Source organism: Uloborus diversus, chromosome 7 (genome assembly GCF_026930045.1).
Source record: "Uloborus diversus isolate 005 chromosome 7, Udiv.v.3.1, whole genome shotgun sequence".
NCBI lineage: Eukaryota > Metazoa > Arthropoda > Arachnida > Araneae > Uloboridae > Uloborus > Uloborus diversus.
Window position 1 is genome coordinate 126,753,079 of NC_072737.1, and position 21,670 is coordinate 126,774,748.

The following is a 21,670-nucleotide window of genomic DNA, read 5'->3' on the forward strand; positions in this document are numbered from 1 at the left end:
GGTTAAAAAAAATTCCCTGACTTTTCCAGATGATACATTTTTCCCGACAATTCCAGGTTTTCTCGGCGTGCGAACCCTGTTATTTATGTGTGTGAAGAAAGAAATAAAAAAAAAAAACGAATGTCTGGAAAAAAGGTTCAAATTTATTTATGAATTAATAAATTGGAATCAATATTTCCTTTACATTAGATAAACTGATTTACAGCATAATGTTCCTCACTTAATTCAGCTTAATATTGCCCAATAAATGAGATGTGGCCGTTTTCATGCTTTTTCAGTTTTAAATACAGTAGATGGTAAAAAATCCAAATGCTCTCCCATGAAGTTCAGTAGAAAGTCGAAAATCCGAACTTGAGAAACTACTCAACAGTTACAAAAGAACAGATATATTTCAGGAAATAAATAACTACATAAAATGATAAAGAAATAAAACTAAGTACGTAACAGAGGTGGTATTTACCATGCAAAATAATATAGGTTTCACCACATAAGAAATGAAAATAAGCAAAAAGTACATAAAATTCGAGAGTAAAAATTTTTAGTCTTAAAAAATACGGTGCTGTAAATATTTTTTATTTTTTCCCTATGTTCAGGAAAATGAGAGTTTAAAAAATATAGTTATGCATTGTAACGTTACGTACTGTATTGTACGTAACGTATGTACATGTTGTATAATCATTTCATTAAACGGCATACTATTTTCCTAAATGGTATGCTCGAAAATCTGAAGTTATTAGTTCAGATTTTTGACTTTCTTCTGTTTTAATAAAACTTCCTTTACGATCAGTAAACAATGAAAGTTATAAATGGCAATTACATATTGTCACGTTGCATACTGTAGTGTAAGTTATTTACATACGTATTGCATAACCACTTTTTAAAGGCATACTATTTTCCAAAATCTGAACTACGTATAGTGCCAATGTGTTTGGATTTTTGACTCTTTTTTTTTTCTTTTAAATTTTTAATGCATACTCACAAGTAACATGACAAAATTTTAGAGAATTTAAATTAATTTGGCACATAAACAGAACATGATTTAAGGTTGCATGACTAGTCTCATCAATACGTTTTATTAAAAATCAAGATTCCACAATTTCCAAAACCTCAATAGATTAAATCGCTGAACAATATGAATGAACAACAGTTGCCTCATGCAAATTTAATGAGTGAATTTTTAAATTTTTAGCATAAATTATTTCAATCAAATCCATATTTATTAAAGAATCTTACATTTGCAAGCTTGGAATTTGTATCGCTTGATCATTATGCAAAAAAATGTTTTAATTTTGAATAAGTTATTTCATTCCAATCAAACACAAATATATTTCAAATAAAACAAACCTTAAAACAGGACATACATAAATGACTACAATACACAAAATTATAAAGGGAAGATTTGATACAAAAATACCAAAGATTTATATACATTATAATAAAATGGTGATGTATATAAAGAGATTCATTACTAAATGCAAGTCTTTATGGCTATACATAACAGATATCAGAGGATTCTCACAGAAAAGACCATTCTAATAAATAATTTTTGTGTATAAAATAAAAAAACTTGGGTATATTTTAAATAAATAAAATCTAAAAGGAAAACAATGACTAATACTTTTTTTTCAAAAACACTGACAATTTCAATTGTGCTTGAAAAATTCAATGTATGGGTGAAAATGAAGTAGGCCACAACCATCTGCTTTGCATTTCTCTTATCAAAGGAACTGAAACAAAATACAGATTATGATTTATAAAATTTAATTTATTTCCAATAAAAACAATATTTGAAGCTTAAGTCCGAAATTGGCCAGTTCGCGTATTGGTCAGCCAATTTGCATTTTGGCCAATGTTGCTGTAAACTTAACAGCCAATGTTTGATCTTTTCTTGATTTTGGGCTTTGGCCGGCCAATTCGCGAAGTGGCTTGAGATTATTGGCCAAAGAAAGAAAGAAATCAAGAGCAGATTTTTTTACAAACTGTTAAAAATGAAGAATTCAAAAATGAGTATTTCTGTGTAGTTTTTTTTTTTTGGTTATTTGAAGTACAATTGGTTCAGGAACGAGTTCAAATGTAATTCTCAGCGTAATGTGTCTATTTTTTTGTCTGCGTCCATGTCATAACATATTCAGAGCATCCTGATTTGCCTGCTTTGACGGAACCTTGGCTTGTGCTATGCCTAGATTTTCCTAGCACAGGTTTTAGTTCAGGGCACATGCTTTACAGTTCATTTATAATTCGGTTTGCAATTTTTTTCCTATTGTCTGATTAAAGCATGCTTAGAGCCCCTATCGCTGTGAAAATATCAAGTAACTGTAGCTGGGGGACAACTTCTGCGCTTTTGGTTTTGAAAGCACACAATCTTGGTTAAGTGATCCTGATAAAATAGTATTAACTTATATTCGTGGTTAGGGCTATATTGTATAACAATAAGGTCTACCTGGGATCTTGAGTTAATTTTTTTTAACATTAAAATCTAAACCACTCTTAGAATTAGACAACTTGAAGTGACAGAGGTGCCATCAACCGGTCACTGTACCAATATCACTTCAGGCGTTGACCAAAGATTCCCAGCTACTTTGCAAAATGGCAAAGTAGAATACAGTAGACCCTTGTTTTACGCGGGTTCATTTTACGCGGGTTTCGATTATATGCGGTTTAAGATTTGCAGGGTGGCGACAGGAACTGTGAAAAAAAGTTCCCTGACTTTTCCCTGATTAAGTTCACCAAATTTCCCTGATTTATGTTACCAATGATAATGGTTTTCTTTCTTTGCTCTACTTGAAATCCATTCTATGTTTGTATAAAATGCAGCATTTTAAATGTTTTAAGTTTGTGTAAAGTTGTTGAACTAAAGATATATTTTAAAAAGATGCTACTTTTTAAATAAAATGGTTAAAAAAAATAACAAACATATCAAGTCAATTTTTTGGGGAAAAAAACCTACAAAACAGTATATTAAATTTTTCTACTTGGAAAGATTATAGAAAAAAAAAATACTTTACTTCCAGAAACTACTTAGCATAAGAATTTTAAGAAACTATTAAAATTACTCTTAAAAACATATGTGTATTTATGATAGAACTAAAAAGTAATCGAAATTATTTTGAACTAAGTTTTCAAACAGTATAATAATTGTTGAAAGAATAAAAAGTAATAGTGAAAGACTAGAAGTAATGTAGTTATTCTTATATAACTAATTGACATATTTATGCAAAACAGATGAAACCATTTGACATCCATTCATAGAGAGCTTTTGTCTAATCAAGAACATAGGTTTTAATGAATGAATACAGCATTTTAAGAATAAAAGAATAAAGATATTTACTTAAGTACGCAAGGTAACTATTTCAAATGATTTCAGTATGTAACGAAAAAAAATCATAGATTGCTTGTAACAAACAACTTTGAAATGCAAGAAAAAAAAAAAAAAAGAAAAAAAAAAAGCATTTTTTGTTAATTTGAAAATATATAAAAGAAGAATACAACTTGGTTATGAGATTAAAGAATCACTTAAGTCTGAAGAAAAGAAAACCTTGATAATCTGCGGTGACAACAAATAGTATAAACGGCAAAAAACAAAGTTTTTTTAAATTGAATGTTCAATTTTAGTAATTAAATTAAAAATGCGAAGAAGTAATAACTTTTAAGCTTTTATAGTATTAATTCAAAAACCAAAGTTTTCTTCTTGAAATCTTGATTACAGTACACTAATTACTTTGAGACAATGGAATAAAGGCAAAGGAGCTAAGGCATTAATGAATGCTTCCTCTTTGCCTGTATGGTTGTTTATTTTACGTAGCATTGAAAGTGTAAAAGGAAACTTCAAGCTAGGTAAAATAAACAATCTAACAGACACAGAAGCAATCTTAGGAAGTTCATCCTGTGGTTAATAAGTAAGATTCAATACTTTGATATTGATGCACAAATATGCGGCAGTGTATAATCGCACCTCATTAATTTTACTTTTTTTAAACAGATAATTAGCGGAAAATGCGTAGGGAATTAGAGTAATTAATTTTGTAAAGCAAAAAAAAAATTTTTTTCTTCATAAAATCAATTTTCCCTGATTTTTTGTTATTTTTTCAAAATTCCCTGATATTTCCCTGATTAATAAAGTTCCCTGACTTTTCCCTGATCTCCTTGATTTCTCTGATCTGTTGCCACCCTGATTTGACACCTTTATTTTATTTTACACGGATGAATTGCGGTTTTACGCAGATGCGACAATGCAAGGGCGTATATAAGGGAGGGGCTAAGGGGGCCCGGGCCCCCTCCAAAATCTGGAATTTTTTTTCTAAAGGTAGTTATTTTTTGTTTTAGTTGCTCACAAATAACTTTCAACTTTTAGCTACAAAAAAAAAAATAAATAAATAAACAATTATGATAGTGATAATAAAAATTATAAAAAGTTAGATCAGAGGTTTCCGAACTGGGAGTCGCAGGAAGAGGTGAGGGGTGCTGCGAAGGAACCATGGTAACAATTATATATATATATATATATATATATATATATATATATATATATATATATATATATATATATAATAAAAGTGAAGAATATTGAAAAGACCACACCTGTTTTCCTGCTTAGTCGAGGCGAAACCCCTGCTTTTAGTTTTGAGCTCTTGTTTATAGTTTATAGTTTAGCAAGTGGTGCATTTGCCCAATGTTACTCTATATTGCATGTACTGGAGCTTAATCTTTCTCTTTTAGTTCATAGTTGAATTTTTGGTCTTTTGACCATAATTAATGAATCCTCTACGGCTGATGAGGTCTGGATTCATACTTTATCTTTTCCTATTTAATAGCTATTTGCAATTTTCCTTTTTATCATCATTATTTTTATATATAATTTGTTTAATATTTGAAATTTTGTTTGCTTATCTTTATATATATATATATATATATATATATATATATATATATATATATATATAAAACCAGACTAGGATGCTGTGAGAAAATTCTAATTCTTCAAAGGGTGTCGCGAATCATTAAAGTTTGGAAACCCTGCGTCAGCTAGGCTGGTACTAGGCAATGGTGTTCAGAAGGGGTCAGGGGATCCGTATCCCTTAAGAAAAGAACGTGTCTTGGGAAAGAGAGGTTATTTAAACAAAAAGAAAAGCAAATTATGTTGGGAAAAAATCTCAATTCCTCCAAAAAGATTTATTATTATTTTTTAAACAGATGCAGCTTATTGCTTAGCAAATTAAATTCCACTCTCTTTCTCCCCCTCCCCTCCCACTTTTTATTTCTTCCTAGTCTGTCTGAAAAGAAGGGTCTTCAAAATGTTTCTCACTTTAACTCGAATTCCCTGCAAGAAAGTCGAAATAATTTATGTTTGCTTGAAGTAATGATGGAAATTGATACCCTAAAGACGCATTTATTTAAGGCGTTTTTCAGACATCAATTTCAAAAACATTTCTGGAGGAGGGTCCCCGAACCAGCACCCCTTCATTAAGGTTACTACCAAAAATAGTCTGAAATTGTGCATTTAAGATTTCAACTTTGAAAAGTTTAGGAGGAAGATCCCTTAAACCTCCCCTTTCCTCTAAACGTCTCCAAAGATGACCTGAAATTATGTTTTACCTTTCAGAGGAGGATTCTCAAATTCTTCCTTTCCAAAGATGCCTAATGTTGGGCAAAAAGTTGAATTGCTTTTGAAAAGAACCTTAAAATAAAACAATTCAAAAGTTGTTGACTATTTATCAGGTTATTTCGTCCAACACCTCATTCCTCGCCCCCATTTTTATTTATTTTTTCTTTTTCCTAGTCGGTCTAAAAATAGGAAAGTTTTCAAAATGCTACACTTAGCAAGCCTCCTCCGTCCTCCACCCACTAAAACCATTGAAGAGCTTCTCAAACCTCGTTTTCAGGGGGACAATACCAAACACTTTGCTTCTGAAAGCATCAAAAATCGTTTTAAAATTGCTTTTATGGATCCTCAATTTGGAAAAATGGCCGAACCCCTATAACGTTATTAAATGTGGTCCACAGTCGCGGTTTTAAGACTTCAATTACGAAAAAATTTCGGACGGAAATTCCGACTGCTCTCGTATGAAATCTGAAAGCGAAAAAACTAGTAGTTTCGAAAAATTTAAGGTGGAAAGCGTTTAAATCCCTCCACCTAGTATCACTGAATATCTCTTTAAAACCTCGTTTTTCAGGACTTTAATTTCAAAATAGATTTTGGGGAGAGCCTCAGAATTGCACTTCCCTGTAACATCAATGAAGTTATTCCGAAACTGCGTTTTTAGAACTTCAATTTCAAAAAGTTGGGCGGAGGGGTGATCGATTTAGAACTATTTTTAAAAAAAATCAATAGAGGGCTACTTCAAAAAGCCCCATTCCTTTCGTTACATAAACGTCAACAAATACTGCCTATAATGGCGTTTTAAAAATTTCAATTTCCAAAAATTTCTGCAGTAGCCCCAACGCACCCCCCCCCCCCCCCCGAATTTTTCCTCCCGAGCATTTCCAAAAGTCGTCTAAAACTGCGTTCTTAGGACTAAAATTCCAAAAAACATTTCCGGGGGAGAACCACCGGACCTCCCTTCACCCCCTACCCACCGAAAATGAAAATCTTAGTGCCTTCCTAACACTAATTTTTGGTTGCAGCAATAGGTGACAGTATGAAGTCCTTGTCCTCACCCCCCCCCCCCCAAAAAAAAATCAGGGCACTGTGCCCCCTTCCCTCAAAAAATTGAAATTACAAAAAAAAATGGGGGGGGGGGAGCTAATCTTGCTTATACGGCCCCCTCCAAAATAAAAACATATATATGCCACTGCGACAATGCAAACAGATAAAATTTTCCCCTCTTTCAAAATCCAAACTCCTAAAGATTGCAGATTATACACAATAAACTGCATTTTGGCATGCTAATAATCGAGCTTGGGCCACCGGAGACATTTTATACGATTGGTTCCAGAGCTCTTTCCAGAAGTAAAGTTATTAAACTCGCACAGTTCAGAACTCACTGGATGAAGAGCTTTTAGGAGTGACAAAGGAGGCCATTACCAACTAGGATACAGACATCGGTGACACGCAGCCAAAAACGTTCACATTGAAAATTTTGAGCCATTCCTAGACAATAGAAATGATCTTTTTGATTTGTTAGTGAAGGAAGATTCTATTATGGAAATGACGCAAGTGATCATGGATGTGTTAATGCTTTGCAAAGAGTTAGAGAAAAATTATTTATGACTGTCAAAAGAGTATCATAGCCTCAATACAAACAGACAAACAGAACATAAAATTAATTTATGTTCAGGGCCGATCCTTTTTCTATCTTTCTGGCAATTTTTGGAGGCCATCTCGAAAAAACGATGCGTCTTTTAATGAAATCCATGAATTGATCCAATTATGGACTTCTTCAAAAGAGAGGAAGTGCTGATCCTCAAGAACATGGGTCATCGACGAAAACAAATAGTGGTATGAAGGGGCAATATCTGGGCTATATGGCGAGTGGGGTAGGACTTCCCATTTCAGTGTATCAAGGTATGTTTTTACCGGCTAGGCAACACTCCGGCGAGCGTTATCATGTTGCAACATCACCTTGTTGTGCCTCTCCTTATATTGTGGCCGTTTTTCCAGCAGTGCTCGGGTCAAACGCATTAGTTGAAATCGGTTAAGTTGTTATGTACTAGTCTTTCTCAAATATAACCTTCAATTTGGCATCCTCAAACTTTTGTGGTCGCCCATGGAGCTCTTTGTCATTGGTATTAAAATCACCACTTCCAATACATCTACGGAAAACTCACATGTGGAAATTGATGAAGCATGTTCCCCATAAGCTTTTTGCAGGATTCGATGGACTTCAGCTGCACTTTTCTTCAAATGGAAGCAGAAAAATAAACTTTTCTGCAAATTGTGTTTTGTTAGCACAAATGTTGACACATTCAGAACACACAAAAACTATTTGCAGTGCCCCCGCCAAGTTGAGCAAAAGCAAGCCAATTCAAAACAAACGCAGGCACAGACGTACTACCCTTTTCTGGAAGCAACGTACAGTATTTTTGATCCCCTGTAACTTCGCTGTGAGTAAATCTAAAGCCTGAATTTTTAGTGACTAAAAGACATGTGGTAGCGAGTTATGATTGCAAATTTCGTTCCATTCATGCCAATGGTTTATGAATTATTGGTAGTTGAATATCGTGAATTTTGTTCCTGACAGATGATTGGGGGAAAACGTCATCAAAATTCTAAGGTACTTTTAGTAGTCACACAAGCTTGAACTCAGTTAGTGCTCACTATGTAATGAAAGAAAAAATTGAAACATTCCCAAATTTCACTCAGGTGGTGTAGTTTTAGAACTTTTTCCCCATTTCGCTAATTAATTACTGACAGATAGTGCTCTTTCGCTATAAAAATGAAATCATTGACTAGTCAATTGAGTGTGTAGTTGTTGCATTAAATATTATAGTATGAGAAACACAGAAAATGGTGCCTCCGTAATGATGATTGTATTATTTTTTCAATGTCAATATGGACGGTTCTGAGTTAGTGTTAAGATATTTTGGATTCTTACTTGCTTGAAACTTGGTATGTCTAATATATATCCATAGAACAATAATCCTAAATTTATGACTGTACCTCTGATAGTTGTGTTATTATCCAGGGTTTAAAAAGTGCCTTTTTTTACATTGACCGACTGATTTACTCATCAAAATGTTTAATCACTTCAAGTGATTCACACACTTGGCATAAAGATATATTTTTATGCATGGATAAAGGGGAAAATCTAAAAAGCCAAAAAGCTACATTTAATATAGCAAAAAATTAAAATATTTTTATGAGCATTGCGGCATGATCAACTCAAAATGTTTAAATAATCAAAACAATACCACTTTTCAAGCGTTGCCAAAACAAAGTTATTTAGGTTTAAAATCAAAAATTTAATTTTCGAACGTAATGGGGCTTTAAACAATGCTTAAAGCTTCACTAAAATGAAAACAAAATTATCAAATAATTAAACTCATTAATCTAGAACTTGAATACGCCACCTTGTGGTGATTTAAGAAATTAGCCACTTAGTTAAAACATTCAATTTCTCCCTTGAGGAAGAAAGTAGGTTTTAGACATTAAATTTTGAGAACAGGAAGTCTTAGCAATTTTCCCAACAGTCGCCAAATTAGTGGACGCCAAAGACCAAGACCCAAAAACATACTTATGTCTGGCTGAAGCAAACGATAACTAGCGAACGTTCCAAGCCCTCAGTTATGGAAATATCTTTGAAATTACTAATAAAAATTGTAGAAACAAGTGCACTGTAAAGCAGGATAACAAAGGAAGTCATGCATTTGTACATGCTTTTACATTTAAAAGTCTAAATAGGAACATAACTTTTGATTTAGCTTTTCAATATTTAATGATATCCCAACAAAACATAAACTAGAAAAAAGTTCCTTCACGAAAATAAAAAAAGAAGCTTTTCAACAAAAAGGAATGATATCCCATTAAAAACATAAAATGTACAAAAATGCTAAATCTCGCTTCCACTGTAAAAAGTAGTGAGATATCAAAAACAACTAAGTCAGGTGTTTTAGTTAGTATTTTGGGAAGCACATGTTTAACAACTTTGTCCTAAATTGTTTCCTAACAAGTCACCATGACCATTTATAGTATCCGTATTAATACTGGATACCTTTATTTCTATAATTAATGTAATTGGCAATCGCATGGCTACATTATGACAGAAGAATCATGGATATTTTTATATTTTGCTGGTGCAGGCTCTCAAGTCACTAATAATGTTATAGCCTGTGCCACATGGAATCTCACCACTGGTATCATTTTACTTAGAAATATTTTTACATCATTTTTTTTCTAAATGTGTATTCTGTGTATTGTCGCTTATGAAATTTGCTTGGCAAGATAAGATCAGCCAAAATGGATTAGTACTGATTAATCTACTATTTAGATTACTTCTATTTGATTAAAGGGCTGACAGGTTGTATTTATGCAGTATTCATACAAACACAATAAAATGCTCGCTCAGATCACCAAAAGTATGTAGATGTTATTATGTTGCAGTGTGACTGCCAAGTCATTATATTAATTATATAAATGAAGGTATCCAGTATTAATATGCATACTATAAATGGTCACAGTAACTTGTTAGGAAACAATTCAGGACGAAGTTGTTAAACATGTGCTTCCCAAAATACTAACTGAAACACCAGAATTAGTTGTACTTGATATCTCACTACTTTTTAAGGTGGAAGCGAGATTTGGCATTTTTGTACATTTTATGTTTTTGATGGGGTATTGTTTTCACTTCAGCGAAATGTCACACACTGAAAATGAAAGCCTAATGATGAGGTTATAAAATGAAGTTAGTAGCAACATTGTCCGTTTTGATTTAATACTAGTAACGCCATCTCTTGAAAATCCTTTAAAACTTATTTTTACACCAGATAATAAAAATTGCTTACCTGTATGAGCTACACATTCATCCCATCCAGGTTTCCTCCAAGCAGCATCCCTAACACTTTTACGCATTTGTAAGTCCTTGTAAGCTGAATCAAAAAAATAATACAAAAATTATTTGGAAATCTGATGCCCTCAAGCATATTTTAGCAGAAATGAATGTTTTATTCCTTAAAACTGCAAACAATCAAGTTCAAATACAATGATATAGTATTTATTCTTTTGACTTTATGAGCTGGGAAGCTACTCATAGACTGTACATAGCTACACACTATTGCTCTATATTTATAGCTACAACAGATCCACTTTATAGCTACACAAGACATAAATATATAAGTAAGATCTATCAAATTTTTTCATGTCATGAATGAAAGGAACAATATCTGCTTATTGTAAACTATGTGTCAGGGTCGGATCAACTTATCCGCAGACTCTGCAATGCGGGGGGGGGGGGGGGGGGGGCATGGGAACTGAAAGGCCCATGGCCCTCAGGGGTATAGAAATTCACTATACAGAGTCCTGGCTGAATTTCTTCAGGGGGGCCAAAAATTTATTATAAATCCGGGCATTTTGTGCAATGTACGCACAAAAACCAAAAGGCAGCTATTGATGTTAAAATGATCTTTAATATCTCCTGTTAACCTCTTGCACTAACTTCTAATAACTAATTAAGATTTGACTGGCATATTTCTTGTAAAGCTGTAAAGATAGTCTCGTTCATAAATGAACAACGCTAAGCAGGATACATTTACTTTGAGAAATTATGTGGTTATCAGTTATATTTGCTTGCGATAGCCTGTATAATACTGGATAATAGTTCAGAATTTCTGATAACCTGGCTCTTGCAAAGTGCCGGATTATTGATGCTCATTGGTTGCAAGAAGCAAGTTCAAATTTTTATGTAATAAACAAAATAAAATCACAAATTAGATTACTCATAAATGCAAATACCAAAGTGACAACCAGCAACAGGCTCTGGGCCCAGCTAGGCTGGTCCCAGTCAATTTACAATCCCCAGTGAAGAACAATGGCCCTCTTAAAACTATCTACTCCCTTGCTCATTACCACCTCTTCCGGTAAGCTGTTCCAAGGTTCCACTACCCTGCTAAAATAATAATTTTTCCTAATATCCATGTTAGCCTGAGATTTAAATAGCTTAAAACAATGACCCCTTGTCCTGTTTTCAGTGCTTAACTTTAGTCCTATCTAACATCTTTCATTTTAATAAATTTAAACAACTGAATCATGTCTCCTCGGTCTCTTCTTTGCTCAAGACTACATTTTTAGCCTGGAATTGTAGTCTAAATGAGAAAGTCCATTTATTAGCCTTGTAGCCCACCTTTGAACCCTTTCCAATACGTTAATATCTTTCTTAAGATAAAGAAACCAAAACTGAACAGCATACTCCAAATGAGGTCTTACCAAACGTCTATATAAGGGCAGAAGAACTTCTTTAGATTTGTTTGAAATAGATCTATTGATGAACCCAAGCATCTTATTGGCTTTGTTACTAGCTATGATGCACTGTTTTGACTAAACTTTAAATCCTGACTTATTAAGGTGCCCAGATCAGTAACTTTTTCTGCCTGGCTAATGACTGAACCTTACAAATAATAACTTGTACACTTATTTCTATGCCCTAAATGTAGCACTTGACATTTCCCAACATTAACAGCCATAGCCCATTTATCAACCCACTCCATAATATGATCTAGCTCCTCTTACATCCGATTTGCTTGTTCTTCATTTTCTACAATCCCTATAACTTTAACATCATCAGCAAAACAATTCATGTTCCCAGAAATATTTTTATGAATAAAAATATTTCTGGGAACTTGATAAAAAAAAAGATCACAACATACATTTACATTTCATGATGGCCAGCAGAATTCAGTATTTATTGAGTTCTGTAACAATAAATGACCATTATAAAAGCTCAGTGCTTTTAAGCTGCTCCCAATGAAAGTTTTCTAAATTGTTAGTTCAAGAATAGTAACATAAAAAAAAAGTTCACATCCAACAACTCATAGTTTTAAAAATTTGCTTACCCCATATGTGATGCACTGTATAAAGCTGTCCTATCTGAGAGAAGAAACCAGCAACAGCACTTTCTTTTCTATATGTCACACCTCTAGCCCTAACAAATGACATAAATAAGAACAATGTACACTTTTGTGATGGTTAAATAAAAGGAATTGATAGCAAAAGTAAAAAGCAATTTCAACTTAAGGTTCATCTGAGGAATATTAATTATGGTGAACAAAATAAATACTGAGACACACTTCAGCATAACAAGGTTTTTCAAAAAAAAAAAAAAAAAACACATTAAGTTTGATTTTTACAACTGCTTCTTTCACAATGCAGCAGTTATTTTTTATTTATTTTTTTTCAAAAACACTTTCAATTCAGCAGAAAAATAACATAAAATAAATTCCTTTTTTCTGCAGTGAAAGGAAAAAATCAATACTAAAGCTTTAAATTGGTATGCTGGGACTAAGGCTCCTGGCCATTGTTATAAAAGCATTTTCAAAATTTAACACAGCTTTAAAATATTTAAATTACAATATTTAGAACAAATTGCTAGTATCTACACAAAGTCACATGACATCTAGTGAATTGCTGTCTTAAAGCAGATAACCAGGGATTGATTCTTGGTATGAGAAGGTCCTATGACTTCCTCAGTACTGTGAGGCACCTTTTAGAACTATGAAATTGCTAGTTTTTTACAGAAAACCTCACAAGGTCTGGTGGTTAGAACTGTAAAATACCTAAGGCATCATGCAAACAGGTGGGGAACTATGTGGAAATTGTAGAACCATAACATTGCTAGTATCTACTAGAGATGTGTCGTTCATGAACGAACGGGTCAAAAAGTATGAATCCTTAAAATGAACGTATCCTTTCGTTCACCTAAAAAATGAACGGCCATTCTTTTGAACGGTGAGCAGTTTGGAACCTTGCATTGATGCACTTGTGATAAAATCGCATTTTCTTTTTTTTTGAAATACATTCATCTTCTAATTTTTAACTCATTAATTAATTTCAAATTTCCCTTTTCTCAGTGCAGTACAATATATTCAATTTGAAGCTTTTTAATTTCTGCTTTATTCATCATTTTTCTTTAACCGTTGCAGGTCTTCATTTGCAATTTTCCCATGTATCCATTAGTAATGCTTTGTGTAATTTGTTTGGTCCTTCTCACACTTTCTGTCGCGAAAACTATTTCCAAAAGTACCTTTTATCACTTTTCTGGTGATGTTTTTGTCTTCTATAACATCCCCCCTATCTACATTGATTTCACTTCACTTTTAACTAGCTTGGGGACATTCAAATTGCTAAATTTTACATAACATTTCCATTATCCAGAGGTTTTAAATAAGGATTTTTACTGTAATTTTTCTCCCATTTAAAAAATTGTGCGTGAGTGTGTTTTTTTTCTGTTCTTATTGGTGATGTGGAAAAAAGTTTGAAGTTTCCCAAGATTTTGGTGAGCCATTTTTTTTAAAATTAAATTATCCAGTAGTCCGGCTGAGCTAATTTATTTGTTGTTACTTTTTTCGTTATACCTATTGGTAATACTATATGTATGTAGGGGAGGGTGGCCCAAAGCGGGTAGGCCTATGTATGCTCCCATGGTGGGTAAGCGGCCATGAATAAGTATGTCGTGTTTACCCGAACACCCCCGAGTTATTATCAGTCCCAGCAAAGCAGCAGTGAAGCGGCATGGTGCAACCAGGCATAAAATTATAAAAAATCAATTTGAATTTTGACATCTTGAATTCAAATTATGTTTTTCGCAATCACGTGTTTTTTTGCGTATGCACAGGCATGTGTGTGTAGGTGTGTTTGTCTGTGTGCAGGCGTGCGTGTGGGTATGTGTATGAGTGTGTGTGTTTGTGTGCAGGCGTGAGTGTGTGGGTATGTGTGTTTGAGTATATGTGTATATGTGTGTGTGTGAGTGTGTAGGCATGTGTGTGTGTATGTATGCATGTAGGATATGGACTCATCCTGGAGACGGTTTTCGCTAGAGGAGCAGCATCGTGAGGCCGGTCAACGGGTAGTGCTGGCAGAGGGTGCTGGTGGGAAAATAAAATGATAGCATGCCAAAAACAGTCAAATGAGAACGATAAGCAATCCTGATTGCTCAAAAAAATGGAGTTTTGTAACTTGTTTATAGTCAAAGACCAGCTTATTTTTTTTATTGTCAATAATATTAACTTATTCTGACACTATCCACCTATAAACTATAGCTTGACCATGAAAAGAAGGCGGATGACCTTGAAGCAAAAACATCTTTTGTGTCATTTGCAATAGGTTGTTTGTTATTATTTTGGAATAGATAGAATTAGCGAGACCATGCCTCTTATTATTCGGTGATTTCTGGCAGATTCTACCTATTACTAATGATACAAATGATGTTTGGCTTCAAGGTCATCCGCCTTCTTTTCATGGTCAAGCTTTACGATGGTCATTCCGCTCTTTTAATTATTAATTTAAGGTTATAATTATTGAGATAAAAAACGTGCCTTTGCGCAAAGCGGATCGGGCAAAGCAAGTATAGGGTTTAATCATATTTATTTAAAATTTCTTGACTCGTGTGCTGACTTGGATTTTCTCTTTCAATAGAATAAATATAATTTTCTCTTTCAAAAGGATAAATATAACTTTTAAAAGTTATTTTTTAGGATGGCACAATTAATTAGTCTATTAATTAACTCAGTTATTTCATGTTAATAATTTCATGTTGTTAACTCAGTTATTTCATGTTATGTTTTATAAACAAATGTACTGACTTTAATTTGGATAAGCACAACTGTTTTATATTTTTTTATATGATGGCAGGTAGCTAGTCAACTGTTTTAATCATTTATAACTTCATATTTGATTGGCAAATGTACCAAACCACAATTAGTTAAGCTTACCTGCTTTGGGCTCAATGGTAAGGCAAAGTGGGTTTTTCACATGCTTCTCAAGTTTGATAAAAAATAAATATTGGGTTGAAACAATACAAAATTCACTTTTTATTTTAAAGTTCAAGAACTCTGCTAGGAAATAAAACCAAAATCGTTGCGATTAAAATCCAAATACTACAATTTTCGAAGTGTTCTTCGAAAACCTACCCGCTTTGGGCCACCATCCCCTATACAGTAGTGAAGCTGGAAAAAAAAATATTTGAAGGACTGCAAGTCTTTCTTTTGGGTAGATGTCATGGTTGACAGATGTTTGTTCTGGGGCGAAAAAAGGTTAGTTTATGTTATTTAAGGTACATAGTGTTACAAATTCTGTAAATAGTAATTATTGTAGTAACGTAACCTGTAAATAGTTTCCCGTAATGAATATACAACCCCTTTTCATTCCGCTAAAGTATACGACCCCTATTTCCTTTTCTTTTCATTGATAAAATTTGATAACGGTCTACGCATTTCGGGAAGAGGTAAGAATGTTGTGGAAAATTCTTTTCGGTGTATATAAGCCGTTAGCGATGGATAAACAGGGGAGTTTCAATTCAGATTTCGAACTGAGAGTGTGTATTAGCTCTGTTTATAGTGAGGCATTTCGCTGTGTTGTTTTCGTATTTGGAAGTAAATACGTGTGTAAACGTTGAGTTTACGGTGTTGTGTGATAATTGCTTAATTGCTGATGAATAATTTAGCAGTTGTTGACGATCTTTCCTGTACATAGTGTAAATAAATTTCCTGTGTTTTTATCAAGAACTGTGTTTTCATTTCAAGAAAGTGGAAGTCGCACCGAATCCGTTACAATTTGGCGCCCAACGTGGGGCTACTTCTGGACTTTCTCGAGTAAGTGTGACTTTGGACATTTTTTTTCATAAAGACTTTTTAAATTTGGACTTCGTTTTTATGGTGATTACTCGCGCAATGGATGAATAATTAAAACAACTTCTTGACGCAATCACCTCTGTGAAAAGTGATTTGACTGCAAGTTTTACAGCTAATCAAGAACAATTAAAAAGTGACTTGACTGCAAGTTTTACAGCTAATCAAGAACAATTAAAAAATGATATGGCAGCTAATCAAGAACAATTAAAAAATGATATGGCGGCTAATCAAAACCAATTGAAAAGTGATTTAACGGTGCTGAAAAATGACCTAGTTTCTAACAAAGAGGAAATTAAAAACGATCTTACTTCGGTAAAGACTGTGATGGAAAATAAATTTAATGAGATAGAGCATCGAGTTGATGCTATTGAAGGAAAGTTTGAGGCAGTTGAAGGCCGATTCATCGCAGTGGAAAATAAAATCGAAGAGAAATTTGAAGAAAAATTAAGTTCCGTTGAAGGCCGATGCAATGCTGTAGAAAATAAACTGGAAGAAGAAGATAGAAAATTTCATCAACTTAAAGAAGACATCTTTAAAGACCTGGAAAGGAGATTGGCGACCGCGGAAAGTAGCTCTGTACAGTTTGGCGCTCCCACATCGGTTGCTCGACCGTCCATTAAACTTGCCACATTTGATGGGAAAACTTCGTGGCAGGTTTACAAAACTCAGTTCATGATAGTGGCGGAAGCGAACGGATGGGACTCTGCTACCAAGGCCTGCCATCTTGCAGCATCCCTGAGAGGTGACGCAGCGGACATTCTTCAGACCCTTCCGGACAGCCAGCGCCTGGATTTCGCCGCCCTCACATCTGCATTGGAGCTTCGCTTCGGTGAGAAGTGCAAGAAAGATTTCAGCCGACTCCAGTTGAAGTCCCGTTTCCAGAAAACCGGGGAAACCCTGCAAGAGCTAGCGGCGGACGTCGAGAGACTGTCGCATCTTGCTTTTTGCGACTGTCCTGCGGATGTTCGAGACAACCTGGCACTCAACTACTTCATCGACGGAGTTCGGAATCCTGAGATCCAGAAGGCCCTCCGGATGGCGGATGTAAATGACCTGAGATCCGCTTTGGTATATGCGATGAGATACGAGGCCGCCCACGAAGCAACCTGTGTGGATCGCCATTTAATCCGGACTCAGGAAGCTGATGAGTCTGATTCCAGGTCGTCCCACCTCGCTGAACTTGAGAGACAACTCGGTGACTTGGCAAGACATCTGAGCAGCATAACAGCCCAAAAGAAACAAGAGCAGAAGTGCTGGAAATGCGGTAGTGAAGGACACCTGCGAAGGAGTTGTCCGGTTCACCAAGCTACGCGAGGGAAGGAAATCAACACCACCAGAGCTCTGCAGATTTCCTCTTCCAGTAGTGGCAGTGATGGACTTTTCATTTACGCCCATGTAAATGGGAATCTTTGCAAACTGATTGTCGACACTGGAGCCAATGTGACAATCATTAGGACAGACGTGGCTCGTGAATTTGGATTGAAACTGCTGTGGACATCGCCACGCGTAAGTCTCCAGACTGTGACAGGTGACAAAATTGAGATTGAGGGTAAAGTGGACTTAGAAATAGTGTTTGGGAATGCCACCTACCATCATACGGCATTTGTTGCGGATATCACGGACCCCTTCATTCTCGGATTGGACTTTTTGAAGAAATATGACTTCACTCTCGACTTCAAGACTAATGAGCTGCACTCGATGAGAGAAGACATAGCCGTTTTCCCTGCAGAAAGTGATGTAAAATCCGCTCATCAAATAATAGCCCAAACAGATTTATGGATTCCCTCAAGGTCAGAATCATTAATACCTGGCTCCATTGAAGAAAGCAATAGTTTTCGATTTGGACTCATTGAATCCCCCAACTTAAGCAATAACCCAAAAGGAGTGCTGGTAGCATCTACGCTTGTGGACCTTTCTAAGGATGTAATTCCTGTAAGAGTCGCCAACGTGAGTGAAAGGCCAAGGAATATTCGGAAAGGTGAAGTGTTAGCAACTTGTACTCCAGTAAACTGCATCATTAGAGGAATCAATTCCCCCGAAACTGTGTCTTCTGAGTCCTTGACATCGAAGTTAATTGGGAGTGCGCCATTATCGAAAGATCAAAGAACTACTGCGGAACAATTGGTGGACGACTTCAAGCATCTGTTTTCATCTACATCGGAGGATGTGGGCCGGACGAATTTAACGCAGCATAGGATCTACACTGGAGAACACCCCCCTATTAAACAGTATCTAAGACGACTACCGTTCGCCAAGAAGGAAGAGGTTGAGACCCTCCTGAAAGAGATGAAGGAGAATGATGTAATCGAACCCTCTTCCAGTTTTTGGGCCTCTCCCATCGTCTTGGTCCGAAAGAAAGATGGCTCCACCAGATTTTGTGTCGATTACCGGCGGCTGAATGAAATCACCAAGAAAGACAGTTACCCTCTTCCACGGATAGACGACACCTTGGACACTCTGTCCGGACACAAGTGGTTTTCGACCCTGGACTTGAAGAGCGGCTACTGGCAGGTTGAGATACACCCTGATGACCGAGAGAAGACAGCGTTTACAACTGGACAAGGCTTATGGCAGTTTAAAGTGATGCCCTTCGGCCTCTGCAATGCACCAGCTACGTTCGAGCGTCTTATGGAGACAGTGTTAAGAGGACTTTCTTACGAATCCTGTCTGGTCTACTTAGACGATATCATCATCGTGGGACGCAGCTTCGAAGAACATCTGGCAAATCTTAGGAAGGTGCTGCAAAAGCTTAAGGAAGCCAATCTGAAGTTAAGCCCGTCCAAATGTAATTTGTTCCGCCGGGAAGTGAACTACCTTGGTCACATCATCTCTTCTGAGGGTGTACAAACCGATCCAGAGAAGGTATCTGCTGTCAAGAGTTGGAGTCGTCCCGAAAACATCCATCAGCTGCGAAGTTTCCTGGGGCTCTGCACCTACTACAGGAAGTTTGTAAAGGGTTTTTCCAACATTGCACGACCTTTGCATAAGCTGACGGAGAGCAAGCAAAAGTTCGAATGGTCCAAAGAATGCGAAGATGCATTTCTACGACTGAAGGAGGCTTTAACATCAACGCCTATCCTCGCCTATCCTCAGCCTGAAAAATCCTTCATCCTGGACACTGATGCAAGCAACGAGGGCAACGGAGCTGTTTTATCCCAAGAAATTGACGGAAATGAACATGTCATCGCTTACTGGAGCAAATGCTTATCAAAGTCGGAGCAAAATTACTGCGTCACCAGAAAGGAGTTACTGGCCATAGTGAAAGCTGTAGAACACTTCCATCATTACCTCTACGGCCGAAAATTTCTGCTTCGGACAGATCATGCCTCATTAACTTGGCTTTTAAACTTCAAAAATCCGGAAGGCCAGATAGCCAGATGGATACAGCGGCTCCAGGAATATGACATGGAGATCAAGCATCGAAAAGGGTTATCTCACGGTAATGCTGACGCTTTATCAAGGAGACCCTGTCCTGAGAACTGCCACTATTGTTCCCGAATCGAGAAACAGTATGGAACGACTAGCCCTACCGCCTATCAGGTGACAGTGACTCCAACATCATCAGAACCTGATCCATGGAGTGATGACCAAGTTCGAAAAGATCAACTTGAAGATCCCGACATAAAACCAATTTTAGAGTTCATGGAAAGTGACAGTCGACGCCCTAGCTGGCAGGACGTTTCCATCTTCAGTCCTGCAACAAAAAGATACTGGGCTTTATGGAACTCACTCCATTTACGGAACGGCGTGCTACACCGGAAATGGGAATCTGACAATGGCAAAACATCTAGGTGGCAGTTACTACTTCCCCGATCAAGGATTTCAGATGTTCTGAAAGAAATACATAGCAGTTCGACTGGAGGACATTTTGGTGTCTTGAAAACCCTCAATAAAGTTCGGGAGCGCTTCTTCTGGAGCAAGGCGAAGGATGACGTGGAGAAGTGGTGCCATTCTTGTGACGCCTGTGCTGCTCGTAAAGGACCGAAGAAGAGAAGCAGAGGGAAGCTACATCTGTACAACGTTGGAGCTCCTTTCGAACGAATTGGGATCGACATCCTGGGTCCTCTACCAAGAACTGCTGATGGGAACAAATACATTCTTGTTTCCATCGACTACTTCACGAAATGGCCGGAAGCATATCCCATTCCAGATCAAGAGGCTACTACCGTAGCAGAGACTCTAGTCCAACATTGGATTTCGAGAAACGGAACACCTTTGCAGATTCATTCCGCTCAAGGGAGGAATTTCATCTCTGCTGTGTTTAAGGGCCTATGTCAAATTCTCGGAATTGAGAAAACTAGGACAACACCACTACACCCACAATCGGACGGCATGGTGGAGAGATTTAACCGCACAATCCTAAATAATCTCTCGCTTATGGTATCCAGAAATCAACAGGATTAGGACAAGAAGCTACCTTTGTTCCTGCTGGCCTACCGCAGTGCTGTCCACGAGACTACCGGATATGCCCCATCTCAGATGCTCTTCGGACGAGAGCTTCGGCTACCTTGTGATCTCGTCTTCGGTCGCCCTCCGGATGCGCCGGCATCGCCTGAGGAGTACATCCAGGATCTCCAGGCCCCGTTGGAAGACGTTCATAACTTCGCACGAGAGCGAATCAACACCGCGGCGGAGAAGATGAAGACCCGATACGACACAAGGTCTACTGGACATGAATTCAACGAAGGCGACAAGGTTTGGTTATGGAATCCCATCCGACGGAAAGGTCTGTCACCCAAATTGCAGTCGCATTGGAATGGACCCTACAAAGTCCTTAACCGACTGAATGACGTCGTAGTGAGGATCCAAAAATCACCTAATGCAAAACCTAGGGTTGTACATTATGATCGGTTAGCCCCATACTATGGCCATAGTTCATGAGTATTACGTAAACAACCATGGTTGATAACATAAAAGTTGTAGATAATTTTTGCTTTTAATGTTTAGTAATATTTCTTGTTATTATTGTGTTTTCTGTATCTGTTAGTTATTAATTAATGTGTATATTTGTAAACTTGTGATAGAAGTTTGGCACCCTTTCTGGGGATTGTACTGCCCGGGACGTGCAGTCCTTAGGAAGGGGGCAATGTTACAAATTCTGTAAATAGTAATTATTGTAGGAACGTAACCTGTAAATAGTTTCCCGTAATGAATATACAACCCCTTTTTTATTCGGCTAAAGTATACGACCCCTATTTTCTTTCTTTTCATTGATAACGGTCTACTACTTTACAGAGGCGTGTGGAATATTTGAGAAATTTCTTTTCGGTGTATTTAAGCCGTTAGCGATGGATAAACAGTTAGTTTCGATTGAGATTTCGAACTGAGTGCATTTTTGCTCTGTTTATTGCGAGGCATTTTCGCTGTGTTGTTTTCGTATTTGGAAGTAAATACGTGT

The 21,670-nt window shown here is 36.3% G+C and overlaps 1 protein-coding gene across 1 annotated transcript in view; it reads right to left on the minus strand.

The window, feature by feature from the left end:
* Nucleotides 1–123: 123 nt before the first annotated feature.
* The window catches only part of LOC129226548 (protein NipSnap-like), a 32,789-nt gene continuing 11,242 nt past the window's right edge, over nucleotides 124–21,670 (minus strand). The window contains exons 7-9 of the mRNA XM_054861157.1: nucleotides 12,481–12,569; nucleotides 10,438–10,521; nucleotides 124–1,727 (exon numbers count right to left, since the gene is read on the minus strand). Of these exons, the coding sequence (XP_054717132.1) occupies nucleotides 1,663–1,727; nucleotides 10,438–10,521; nucleotides 12,481–12,569 (238 nt within the window). The 3' untranslated portion in view covers nucleotides 124–1,662. The remainder of the gene's footprint in view (nucleotides 1,728–10,437; nucleotides 10,522–12,480; nucleotides 12,570–21,670) is intronic.